The 13,562-nt window shown below is 40.1% G+C and overlaps 1 protein-coding gene across 24 annotated transcripts in view; it reads left to right on the plus strand.

Moving 5' to 3' along the window:
* Positions 1 to 13,240, plus strand: part of CCDC15 (coiled-coil domain containing 15) — a 95,362-nt gene extending 82,122 nt beyond the window's left edge. For 13 of the 24 annotated variants that reach the window (XM_063671558.1, XM_063671544.1, XM_063671555.1 and 10 more), the window contains 3 exons: positions 10,173 to 10,346; positions 10,663 to 10,811; positions 11,816 to 12,310. In XM_063671558.1, the coding sequence (XP_063527628.1) occupies positions 10,173 to 10,346; positions 10,663 to 10,811; positions 11,816 to 11,946 (454 nt within the window). In that variant the 3' untranslated portion in view covers positions 11,947 to 12,310. Of the gene's footprint in view, positions 1 to 10,172; positions 10,347 to 10,662; positions 10,812 to 11,815; positions 12,312 to 12,338 lie in introns of those variants that run through there. The other 11 variants (XM_054438849.2, XM_054438853.2, XM_063671564.1 and 8 more) reach the window with 3 other exon arrangements.
* The last annotated feature ends 322 nt before the right edge of the window (positions 13,241 to 13,562 follow it).

Genomic DNA, 13,562 nt, shown 5'->3' on the forward strand with positions numbered 1-13,562 from the left:
TCTATTTTTGTGAAGAATGATGGTGGTATTTTGATGGGAATTGCATTGAATCTGTAGGTTGCTTTTGGCAGTATCGTCATTTTAACAATGTTGATTCTACCTATCCATGAGGATGGGATGTGTTTCCATTTGTTTGTGTCATCTATGATTTCTTTCAGCATTGTTTTATAGTTTTTCTTGTAGAGATCTTTCACCCCCTTGGTTAAGTATATTCCTAAGGTTGGTGGTGGTTGTTTTGTTTTGTTTTGTTTTGTGTTTCGTTTTTTTTTTTTTTTTTTTTGCCGCTGTTGTGAAGGGGATTGAGTTCTTGATTTGATACTCAGCTTGGTCATTGTTGATGTATAGCAGTACTCCTCATTTGTGTACATTGATTTTGTATCCTGAACTTTACTGAGTTCATTTATCAGTTCTAGGAGCTTTTTGGATGAGTCTTTAGGGTTTTCTAGGTATATGATCATATCATCAGCAAACAGTGACAGTTTGACTTCTTCTTTTCAAGTTTAGATGTTATTTCTTTCTCTTGCCTGATCACTCTGGCTAGGAGCCATTTCATTTTCTAATTCCATGAATTTGACTACTGTGTTAGTCAGGGTTCTCTAGAGGGACAGAACTAATGGAATAGATAAATATATATAAGGAGGAGTTTATCAAGTATTAACTCACATGATCACAATGTTCCACAATAGGCCATCTGCAGGCTGAGGAGCAAGGAGAACCACTCTGAGTCCCAAAACGAAAGAACCTGAAGTCTGATGTTTGAGGGCAGGAAGCATTCAGCACATGAGAAAGATATAGTCTGGGAGGCTAGGCTGGTCTTTCTTTTTACATTTTTCTGTCTGCTTATATTCTAGCCTTGCTGACAGCTGATTAGATTGTGCCAACCCAGAGAAAGAGTGGGTCTGCCTTTCCCAGCCCACTGACTCAAATGTTAATCTCCTTTGGCAACCCCTCACAGATACACCCAGGATCAGTACTTTGTATCCTTCTATCCAATCAAGGTGACACTCAGTATTAACCATCACAAGTCTACCCCTTCTCAACTTGAGCCCATACACATCTCCAGAGATCATACATAATCTTCAAATAAAGACAAAAATAAGGTCATAATTATGCCTAGCATAATACAACTATTCTTCATACAACCGGAAACGCACAAATCCGCAACCAAAATACTTTACGTTAACGTAAAGTTAACGATACTTAAATGCTGATGTGAAGTCAATAAATCTTATGTCACATGATAAAGGAGAGAAGAAATAAAAAGAAGATATTTTCTTAGTACAGGAGTATAAATGCACAAACATGTTTTTAACAAAAGAAGGAGGAAATACTCATGACAGTTACAGTCCTTGTTTCTGCACTGGTCACGTGATTGTAGCTGGTATGATGACCACCTTCTTCTACTACCCATTTTGTATTCTCTTTGCCTTCTGCAAGCACCTCAGAGAGTCTTGGTTTTTTTCCTGGTGGAGTGACCCAAACCTTCACTCCTGAAGGGTCTGGGTCATTTGTAGTCCTCTCTGGATTGGGCTGTTGTAGTTTCCCATTGACCTTAATCACAGGGCATGGTAATACTAAGAGATGCCGTAATGGACCTCCTGTGTTCCATGCATACTCCTCCTTACCTCTGTTGTGGAGTAGTAGACTGATTTCATCTTGAAAGTCCAGGTTGGTCACCCCAGCCAACACTGTATCTCCCTTTTTAGCCTATTGACTTAAAGGTAGGAGGAGCCCAAAGTGTCCAGGTAGCAATCTTAACTTCCAGTTTATTGTGCCTCCTGATGGCAGCATTCCTCTGGAACTAAGACCTCTAGGCCAGCAGAATGTAATATCGTGGGAACAGGAAGCAAAAATGTTGCTAGTGGATCACTAGGGGTGATGGTGAGTGGTGCCACTTCCACCCCTTGATTCCTGGACTTGTGAATCCTGGCTATGGGAGAAACAGTACCACATATTGGACGCTGATTCAGAGCGTACATGGCCTTCTGGAGAACTTTGCCCCAGTCCTGCAAAATCTTGTCACCTAATTGGCATTGTAATTGTGACTTCAAAAGGACAGTCCACCATTCTATCAATCCAGCTGCTTCAGGATGATGGGGGAACTGATGAAACCAGTGAGTTCTATGAGCAGGAGCCCACTGCTGCGCTTCTTCAGCTGTAAAGTCAGAGGTAATGCTTTGTAGAACACCATGACGGTGGATAAGGCATTCTGTGAGTACACAGATGGTAGTCTTGCCTGAAGCATTGCGTGCAGGATAGGCAAATCCATATCCAGAGTAAGTGTCTATTCCAGTGAGGACAAACCTCTGCCCTTTACGTGATGGAAGAAGTCCAGTATAGTCAGCCTGCCACCAGGTAGCTGGCTGATCACCCTGAGGAATGGTGCCATATTGAGGGCTCAGTGTTTGTCTCCTCTGCTGGCAAATTGGGCAGTCAGCAGTGGCTGTAGCCAGGTCAGCCTTGGTGAGTGGAAGTCCATGTTGCTGAGCCCATGCGTAACCTCCATCCCTGCCACCGTGGCTACTTTGTTCATGGGCCCATTGGGTGATGATGGGTGGCTGGAGAAAGAGGGTGAGTGGTGTCCACAGAATGGGTCATCCTATCCACTTGATTATTAAAATCCTTCTCTGCTGAGTTCACCTGTTGGTGAGCACTCACATGGGATACAAATATCTTCACAGTTTTTTACCCCTCAGAGAGGTCCATCCACATAACTCTTCCCCAGATGTCTTTGTCACCAGTTTTTCAATCATGCTTCTTTCAAGTCCCTGACCATCCAGTCAAACCATTGGCTACAGCCCATGAGTCAGTATATAATCACACATCTGGCCATTTCTCCTTCCATGCAAAGCGCACAACCAGATGCAGTGCTTGAAGTTCTGCCCACTGGGAAGATTTCCCTTCACTGCAGTCCATCAGGGATGTCCTGGAAAGAGACTGAAATGCTGCAGTTGTCCACTTTCGGGTGATGCCTGCATATCGTGCGGAACCATCTGTGAACTAGGCCCTAGTCTTCTCTTCCTCTGCCAGTTGATCATAGGGACCTCCCCATGAGGCCATTGGTGCAGGCTGGGGGAGAGAAGGCAGGGTAGAAGGAGTGGAGACCATGGGCATTTGAGCCACTTCCTCACATAACTTAATTGTGCCTTCAGGACATGTCCAAGCCTGATCACATATATACCACTTCCATTTGATGATGGAATGCTGCTGTGTACGACCCACTTTATGGCTAGATGGGTCAGAAAGCACCCACTTCATGATAGGCAGTTCAGGTCGCATGATAACTTGATGACCCTTCAGTTTTCACCAAAGTCCAGTAACAGGCTAAGAGCTGTCTCTCAAAAGGAGAGTAGTTATCTGCAGAAGATGGCAGGGCCTTGCTCCAAAATCCTAGAGGCCTCTGCTGTGATTCACCTATGAGAGCCTGCCAGAGGCTCCAAACAGCATCCTTATCTGCCGCTGACACCTCAAGCACTATTGGATCTGCTGAATCATATGACCCAAGTGGCAGAGCAGCTTGCACAGCAGCCTGGACCTGTTATAGAGCCTTCTCCTGTCCTGGACCCCACTCAAAACTGGCAGCCTTTAAGGTCACTCGATAAATAGTCTGGGGTAACACACCTAAATGAGGAATGTGTCAACAACAAAATCCAAATAAGCCCACTAGGCATTGTGTCTCTTTTGTGGTTGTAGGAGAGGCCAAATCCTTTACCTTAGAAGGAGTATCTTGACAGGCCCCACACCACTGGACCCCTAGACATTTTACTGAGGTAGAAGTTCCCTGAATTTTAGTCAGATTTTTTTCCCATCCTCTGGCATGCAAATGTCTCACCAATAAATTCAGTGTGTTTGCTACTTCTCGCTCACTGGATCTAATCAGCATAATGTCATCAATGTAGTGGACCAGTGTGATATCTTGTGGAAGTGGAAAGTGATCAAGGTCTCTCCGAATATGACACAAAGCCGGAGAGTTCATATACCCCTGAGGTAGGACAGTAAAGGTATATTGCTGGTCTTGCAAGCTGAAGGCAAATTGCTTCTGATGGACCTTATGCATAGGAGTGGAGAAAAAGGCATTTGCCAAGTCAATGGCCACATACCAGTTACCAGAAGATGTGTTAATTTGCTCAAGCAATGAAACCACATCTGATACAGCAGCTGCAGTTGGAGTCACCACTTGGTTAAGCTTATGATAATCCACTGTCATTCTCTAAGATCCATCTGTCTTCTGCACAGGCCACATGGGAGAGTTGAATGAGGATGTGGTGGGAATCACCAACCTTGCATCTTTCGCATCCTTATGGTGGCACTAATTGCTGCACTTCCTCCAGGGATGCAATATTGTTTTTGATTTACTATTTTTCTAGGTAGAGGCAGCTCTAATGGCTTCCATTTGGCCTTTCCCACCGTAATAGCCCTCACCCTACCAATCAGCCAATGTGGGGATTCTGCCTGCTGCTGAGTATGTCTATGCCAATTATGCATTCTGGCATTGGGGAAATGACCACAGGATGAGTCTGGGGACCCACCGGACCCACTGTAAGTCAGACCTGAGCTAAAACTCCATTAATTACCTCACTTTCATAAGCCCCTTCTTTAACTGGAGGACCACAATGATGTTTTGGGTCCCCTGGATTCAGTGTCAGTTCAGAGCCAGTGTCCAGTAGTCCCCGAAACGTCTGATCGTTTCCCTTTCCCCAGTGCACAGTTACCCTGGTAAAGGCCGGAGGTCTCCTTGGGGAAGGATGGGAGAAAGATTAATAGCATAAATTGTTGGTAGTATAGTGGGGTCCTTCCTCAAGGGGAGCAGACTTCCGCTTCATTCGAGAGGTTCTGGGTCTATAAACTGGCTCCAGTCTGGATATCAATTGAGGGGCCATGATTCTCTGTTCTTATATTTAAAATTAGTCTTTTGTCTACTTGATCTGGAATTTTTCTGCTTATATAAATTAAGTAGGAATGCAGTAGGATTCCTATTAATTTCACTTCTAGAAACACCGTGATTAATTAGCCAGTGCCAGAGCTCTGCATAAGTCAAATGATTCTGATTGTTGCTTTGCCTCTGCTGTCCAGTATGGTAGCCATGCCCATCTTGCCTTTGATGGTTGAGTGCTGCCACTTGGCCCTGCCATCTCGGGATCCAGTTATTTCCATTGCATTTAAATTTTGTGGTTGAGTGACTGGGGTTCCCATTGTTAGATCTGGCATACATCAAGATCTAGAAGAGCAATCATTACAGAGCTCTTCAAAGATGGAGGTGTTGCCCTCACAAATCTATTTTGGAAAGCATTGGTCAAGGATATATATTCTGGACCCTCCCAGCTGGAATGAGAAGGTCTAAAGTGACTAATCCACTCCACCATTCCAATCTCCCTATACCTTTGGATCCCATTCTAAACCAAGGGAGGAAATCAGGCATTTCCAGCTCGCTCACAGTGGGCCATCTTTTAAGCTATATTTTAGCTAACCAAGCAGACAAACTATTAGAATCTTTTTAACTCCCTGAGCTACAACATTAAATGTAGAATCCCTATTTAGTAGGCCAAATCGACAAATTCACCTGATCAAACCCTATGTTCCTTCTACCATCATCCCACACCTTAATATCCATTCCCATGACTCTTCTCAAGATTTCTGCTTATATAAATTAGAGAACTCAAACAGTTCTTTTTGAGTGTAGCACATCTCCTCATGGTCACACTCTGAACCTCACTTCTAGGAGCCCACTAGGACTTTAGTCTTGTTATAGGTCTAGAAGCAAACAGAGGTGTTGGGGATAGCTCCTGAGGAGAATTAACATTATATTGCCTGGCAACTGCCTCAGGGGAGGCCGTCACTGTTGCCTCAGGCAGCACAGGGTTTATCCCCTCAGACAAAGGTGGAAAGGTTGATGGGAGTGTGGGTTGGGGAGGGGATGTTGCCACTACTGGGGATGAGAAAGCTGTTTCTTCCGGCAAAAAAAAATTCATCAGAGTTTACAAGCTCAGTGTCCCCAGTGTCATCAGGGTCCTCCCACATATCCCCATTCCCAGTTGCAGGGTCCCATTCTTTTCCAATCAATGCCCTCATTTTAACAGTAGACACCTGGCAAGGCTGTGCATGCACCTTTCATTGCAGGCCAGCCACTCACATGATAAAAGCTTGTGTCTGGTTTTCCACAGCTTCATCTCTTTCTCTTCAGGCGATAAGACTCTTACTCGGGGCAATCTTAGAAGATTTGAGGCTCGGTATCTGCTTCTGAAGCCAGGAGTTAGAATCCCTGAGTTCATCATTTTCTTTCATCACTTTGTCCAGTGAACTTAGGAGCAACCAACCAACTTCATTATGTTCCTTGGTTCTCCACATATGGTCAAAGTTATTATGTACAGAGTCACTTAACTCCTTGCCTCTCATGAGCAGTGAATCAGGAGTGTCAAATGCATTTATTTTGCATAACTCTCTAAACAGTTCATGCCAGGGACCATTAGTGTTCTCCATACTATTAGAAGTAGAGTCCTTAGCATTTTGGGGTCTAATCATATTTAGCAACCAACTCCAGAAACCCCAAAACCAACAAAAGAACTCCATCCTTAATATTTGTTGGTACCAAAATCTGTATTACTCAGGGTTCTCTAGAAAGACAGAACATATATATATATGGGAGTTTATTAAGGAGTATTAATTCACACAATCACAAGGTCCCAAAATAGGCCATTTGCAAGCTGAGGAGCAAGGAAGCCAGTCTGAGTCCCAAAGCTGAAGAACTTGGAGTCTGATGTTGGAGGGCAGGAAGCATCCAGCATGGGAGAAAGATGTAGGCGGGAGGCTAAGCCAGTCTAGTCTACTCACATTCTTCTGCCTGGTTTTTATTCTGGCCACGCTGGCAGTTGATAAGATTGTGCCCACTCAGATTAAGGGTGGATCTGCCTTTTCTAGTCCACTGGTTCAAATGTTAATCTCTTTTGGCCACACCCTCACAGAAACACTCAGGAATAATACTTTACATCCTTCAATTCAATCAAGTTGACACTCAGTATTAACCATCACAGTGACCTTCTTTGTCTTTTTTTATAGTTTTTGTCTTGAAATCTATTTTGTCTGATATTAGTATAGCTACTCCTGCTCTTTTTTGGTTTCTATTTGCATGGAATATTTTTTCCATCTCTTTATTTTCAGCCTATGTGTGTCTTTATAGATGAAGTATGTTTCTTGCAGGCAAGGAATTGTTGTATCTTATTTTGTAATCTATTCAGCCACTCAACATCTTTTGTTTGGAGAGTTTAGTTTATTTACATTCAATGTTATCACTGTTAAGTAAGGACTTCTGCCATTTTGTTACTTTTTTTTTCTGGTTGTTTCATGGTCTTCTTTCTTCTTTTCTTCTTTCTGGTCTTCCTTTTAGTGAAGGTGATTTTCTCTGATGACATGTTTTAATTTATTGCTTTTTATATTTTGTGTATCTGTTGTATGTTTCTAAATTTGAAGTTACGATGAGGCTTGCAAATAATATCTTATAACCTATTGTTTTAAACTGATGACAACTTAACAGTGATTACATAAACAAACTAACACACAAGTAAAGGGAAAACTAATAAAAACTCTACATTTTAACATCATGCCCCTACTTTTAACTTTTTATTGTTTCTACTTATATTTTGTTGTACTATGTCTTGAAAAGTTGTAATTATTATTTTTGATCAGTTCGTCTTTTAGTCTTCCCACTGGAGATATGAGTAGCTTACACACCACAATTACAGTGTTTTGATATTCTGTCTTTTTGTGTACTTACTATTACTAGTGAGTTTTGTGCCTTCGGATAATTTCTTATTTTTTATTAAGGTCCTTTTCTTTCAGATTAAGAACTTCCTTTAGCTTTGTTATAGGATATGTCTGGTGTTGATGAACTCTCTCAGCTTTTGTTTGTCTGGGAAAGTCTTGAATTCTTCCTCATGTTTGAATAATATTTTCACCAGATATACTATTCTGCGATAAAAGTTCTTTTTCCTTTGGCACTTTCAATATATTATGTCACTCTTACCTGGCCTGCAAGGCTTCCACTGAGAAGTCTGCTGCCAGACATATTGAAGCTCCACTATATGTTATTTGTTTCTTTTCTCTTCCTACTTTTAGAATCCTTTCTTTATTATTGACCTTTGGGAGTTTGATTATCGAATGTCTTGAGTTAATGTTATTTGGGTCATATCTGCTTAGTAACCTTCTTGCACTTGAATATTGATATCTTTCTCTAGGTTTGGGAAGTTTTCTGTTATTATCCCTTTGAATAAACTTTCCACCCTCATCTCTCAATTTCCTCTTCAAGGCCCAGAACTCTTAGATTTGCCCTTTTGAAGTTATTTTCTAGATATCATAGGCATACTTTCATTCTCTTCTATTCTTCTTTCTTTCGTCTCCTATAACTGTGTATTTTCAAATAGCCTGTCTTCAAGCTCACTAATTCTTTCTTGTGCTTGATTAATTCCACTATTAACAGACTCTGATGCATTCTTTAGTATTTCAATTGCAGTTTTTAACTCCAGAATTTCTACTTGATTCTTTTAAATTATTTCAATCTCTTTGTTAAATTTATCTGATAGGATTCTGAATTCCTCTCTGTGTTCTCTTGAATTTCTTTGAGTTTCCTCAAAACAACCATTTTGAATTATCTGTCTGAAAGGTCACACATCTCTGTCTCTCTGGGATTAGTCACCGGTGACTTATTTAGTTCTTTTGGTGAAGTCATATTTCCTGAGTGGTCTTGATGCTTGTGGATGTTCATTGGAGTCTGGGCTTGTTTTCTGCCTCTTTGTGTGCTTAGTAATCTTTGGTTAGATGCCCAACGTTATGAGTTTTACCATGTTAGTTGCTGGATGTCTTTACATTATTGAACCTGGTTTTGGTATACAGTCAAGTTCATTTGATGACTTGCTTTTATAACTTGTTTGGTGGGTCTGGGGCAGTACTCAGTCTGGGACTAGTGTTTATTTCCTACTGCTCAGATAAGATCATTCTGAATACTCTACGTAATGTTCTGTGAAATAGAAATTTTTCAAGTTTGATTGGTGGAAAAAAGGACAAATTATTCCTGGAGCTATGAATAAGGACAAATTATTCCTGGAGCTATGTGGACTCTAGTCACTGTTCTCTTTTATTTTGGATCATTCTCTTCCTAGCCTCAGGTTATTTCATTGCATAGATGCACCAATCAGGGCTCTGCTGTGTACCAGGAGACTCTCTGTTCATCTCTGGGGTGCTGTCTCTGGGCAGCTTTCTTCTCTCTGGACTTTGTCCTGTGAACTCTAATTGCCTTTGTCTCCCTGCACTCTTAACTCCATCTCTTCAATTCTTAGAGCCCATCAGGCTTCACTTCAATTTCCCTGCCCTGTGCCACTGCCTGGAACCTTCCAAGGCAGTAATCTCTAGCAATTATAGGGTTTACTTCACTTGTTTCCCATCTGTCAAGGAGCAGTGTCATTTGTTACCTGGTGTCCAATGTCTTGAAAACCATCATTTCTTGTATTTGTTTGATTTGTGTACTTTTTAAAACTTTTTAAATTTTGTTGGTGGTTTAAGGTTGGAGGGCAAATGCGGTCCCTGTTACTCTGTTTTGGTCAGAAGCAAAATCCCTGTTTACTTGTAGTTTTAATCTGAAAAGACTGTTGTGCTACATTCTTACAGAAAAACTTTTTTTTTTTTTTTTTGAGATATGGGGTCTGGCTCTGTTGCCCAGGCTGGAGTGCAGTGGTGCAATTTCAGCTCACTGCAACCTCTGCCTCCTGGGTTCAAGTGATCCTCTGGCCTCGGCCTCCTGAGTAGCTGGGATTGCAGGCCCATGCCACCACTGCCCGGCTAATTTTTGTATTTTTAGTAGAGACGGGTTTTCACCATGTTGGCCAGGCTGATCTGGAACTCCTGGCCTCATGTGATCCATCTGCCTCGGCCTCTCAAAGTGCTGGGATTACCGGCATGAGCCACTGCACCGAGCCAGGAAGAACTCTTTTAATAGTAGCTATTGCTCATTTCTCTTTGAGAGGATATAAAGGAGCCAGCAGAAATTTTTGAAGATATTCTTGGGATATTAAACTGATTTCCCTACTCCTTAGTTTCTGGGAATTTCTTGAGTTATTTGGATAAAGAAGCTAATTTTAAACAATAATTTTATGAAATTCCTAACCATGTTATGATTTTATTTTCAGAATTAAGAAAAAGAGAGAGCAAGAACGTTATGCTGAAGAGCAGAGGATCGTAAGAATGAACTTTCATGAAGATCCGTATTCAGGAGAGAAGATGAGTGAGATATTAGCCCAGTTACAACTTGAAGAAATAAAAGGAGCCAGAGAAAAACAACAGAGAGAAAAAGAATACCTGAGGTAATTTGAAAAGGTCTTCATGATATTTTGGCTCTAGAAGAGACTTGGTAGAACTCATTGTTCTCATTTTCCTTAGAAGAGAATTGACTGTGTCTTTTCATACTTTTCCTCATTTAGGAGTTCGTAACTTCAACAAATTTTTTGATTGCCTAATACTTCTTGGGTGTAGCCCTGCATTTTTCCCAGTACAAAGAGGAAATGTCAAGGCCCAGAGATACGGAATAGATTTAACAGTTAAAGCTGGCAGTAAAGTCAGGATTCATGCGCACTTTCTTTCTAGTAGTTCAACTTGCCTGATCGTACTTTATTTTTACAGATATGTAGAAGCTTTACGAGCCCAAATCCAGGAGAAAATGCAGCTGTATAATATTACTTTACCTCCACTATGCTGTTGTGGTCCTGATTTTTGGGATGCTCATCCTGATACCTGTGCCAACAACTGTATTTTCTATAAAAACCACAGAGGTAAGTTTCTTGAAGGAATAGTCAGGGCCTAATGGCAACAAGAAAAATAAATAAGAGTAGTGGTAATAGTAATTTACCATTTATTGAGTGCTTACTATGTGTCAGAGACTGTTATAAACCCTTTACAAAATAACTATATGAGGAAATGAAAAAATTATAATGAGTTATATTTCTCTTTGAGATCTGTTACCTTCTTGTCTCCATTTATGCTGGGGAAATATTTTCAGCTCATTCTACTGTAGGAGGACTTGAGTTCCAGGTCCTTTAACTGAAGACTATTAGAATTTGCCTTTTATGTAAGTTAGGACTCTATCCAGTTGAATTCCCTATTACCCAAATACTTTAATGGTATGTAACATGGATGTATTACCATATGTATCCACATTAGATTGCTAGTTCTGCCAAGAGGCACTGAGGAAAATAAGAAACAGTATAAACTCTATCAGGAGTCCCAGCTAGAGAAAACTTAGTCCTTCATATTGTCATTAATATTTCTGTTTCCTATCCATCCTTAAATATATTGATTTATATAGTATAAAGATTATGTAGCCCTCGTGTATACACTAGGAATACTGCCAGTATATATATTCCTAGTGCTTCATCTGTATGATACGAGTTTCTTATCAGCTTTATTTTAAAAAAACACAAATCTGATTATGCCATTTCCCTATTCTAAAACCTCTAGGGCTCCCCACTGCAGTATAAGATGCATGGCATGTTTGGTATATTTTCTCTCTGGCTCTGGGCCCTACTTTAGCCTTATCAAAGTTGCTATTCCCATTATGTGCCATATTGTTTTCTCCTTTTGCACCTCACACTCAGTTCTCTGTGATCTTTCCTTTACTCTTGTTATTTCTTCATAACTCATCTTAAGTGTTAACCGCTTCTGGGAATCTTTGCCATCCTGTCCTAGGTAGTTGTGCATTCATTCCCAGCTTCATTCTATGATGACATTTGTTGTTGTTGTTTGTTTTTTTGTTTTTGTTTTTCTTTTTCCGAGACAGTCTCACTCTGTCGCCCAAGCCAGAGTGCAGTGGCACGATCTCGGCTCACTGCAACCGCTGCCTCCTGGGTTCAAGCGCCTCAGCCTACCGAATATCTGGGATTACAGGTTTGCGCCACCACATCCAGCTAATTTTTGTATTTTTAGTAGATACGGATTTGCCATGTTGGCCAGGCTGATCTCGAACTCCTGACCTCAAGTCATCTGCCTGCCTCAGCCTTCCAAAGTGCTGGAGTTACAGGTGTGAGCCACTGTGCCTGGTCTACGATGACATTTTGTCATCATTTCCATACCTTTGTTTTGGAAGTATTACATGGCAACTTAATTATTTTTGTGTCCATACTCTTTATTATTTTTTCTGTCCTCACAGAGTACTTGTCATATAGTAAGTACTGAATAAATATTTATTCAATAGATAGTTACTTGTAAGACTCTTGGTAGAGAAGCAGTACTAATAAGATAGAGGCTGGTAGAGTTGTTTAGAATTTGACTTTATTCATTGCTGTGCAAACCTTTTTTTGCAGCATATACTCGGGCACTACATTCATTCATCAATTCCTGTGATGTCCCTGGGGGTAATTCAACTCTTCGAGTCGCAATTCATAATTTTGCTTCTGCACACAGGCGGACTTTGAAAAATCTATAGTAAGAATCTGAAATTAACTGGTAGTATTTTGGCTTTTACTTAAAATCAGCCCTGAGAGAGTATTTAAGAAAAGCTGTTCAAGTTATAAAATATATAATCTGGAAAGAAATACTGTCTCATATAATAACTGTCTTTATAATTAGATTGTAATCATTGTTTTAATCTCTGCCTTGGAACCAAGATTGAAAACTGACTTCTCTTCTTTCTTGTGAACCATGTGGAGCCTGTTATTTTAAAACATGATCAGACAAGTAAGGCTTCTCTTACTTTGCTCTGCTCTGATCAGAAGAGCTCATGTGAAATCTTTGAGATTCTCTCATTTATCATCTTTCTAAAACTGTGTTTTTGAGCTTGACAATACCGAAAATGTCTGGATGAAGCAGAAAAGAAAGTGATGAAATGTGTTTCTGAGCATCAGAGACCATCTATATTGCCATTACCTTTTCTAGTTGTATATAAGAATTCAAGATTAGAAGAATTTAAATTTGTTGCACATTTTTTTCCTCAGCATTTTTTCCTCTTGTTTTTTAAAATATATTGCCTCTTTCCCCATTCAGTGACACTGGACATAGGAATTTTTAATTGTGTAATTTTCTGTTGCAAAAAGGGTAAATAAATCCTTTGTCTTTTGAATATCTTCTATGTGAAATAATTGTGAGTGGCATTTGAAAAAGTGAATCTCAAGTCAAAGTGAGTAAATTCCTTATTTCGCTATTTTTAAAAAACCTGGTATATGACATGACTACAGGGCAAATGAAATAAAAATTGCCATAGTTGGTATGAATTTGTTATTTTGCAGTTTTTCCTGATACAAAATATGAAAAGGTTTAATATTATGAATTGAAGATACATACTGACAGTTTCTTTTTTCTACTTTCTCTAACGTACAGTGCTGAAGAAGCACTTAGGTTTGTGCTCCAAAAAAAAAAAAAAAAAAAAGCCTAAACATCTAGCTAAGGCTTTGAAAATAATTAGAATTACATGAACAAGATTGAATAGTTATGTAACCAGATTACCTAGTTCAGCCAAAATCCTTGAAGTAATTCTAACTTGATTCAGCCTTTAAGCATTGTATTTTTTAACAGCTCTATTGAGATATCAC

Source organism: Pongo pygmaeus, chromosome 9 (assembly GCF_028885625.2).
Source record: "Pongo pygmaeus isolate AG05252 chromosome 9, NHGRI_mPonPyg2-v2.0_pri, whole genome shotgun sequence".
NCBI classification, from domain to species: Eukaryota; Metazoa; Chordata; class Mammalia; order Primates; family Hominidae; genus Pongo; species Pongo pygmaeus.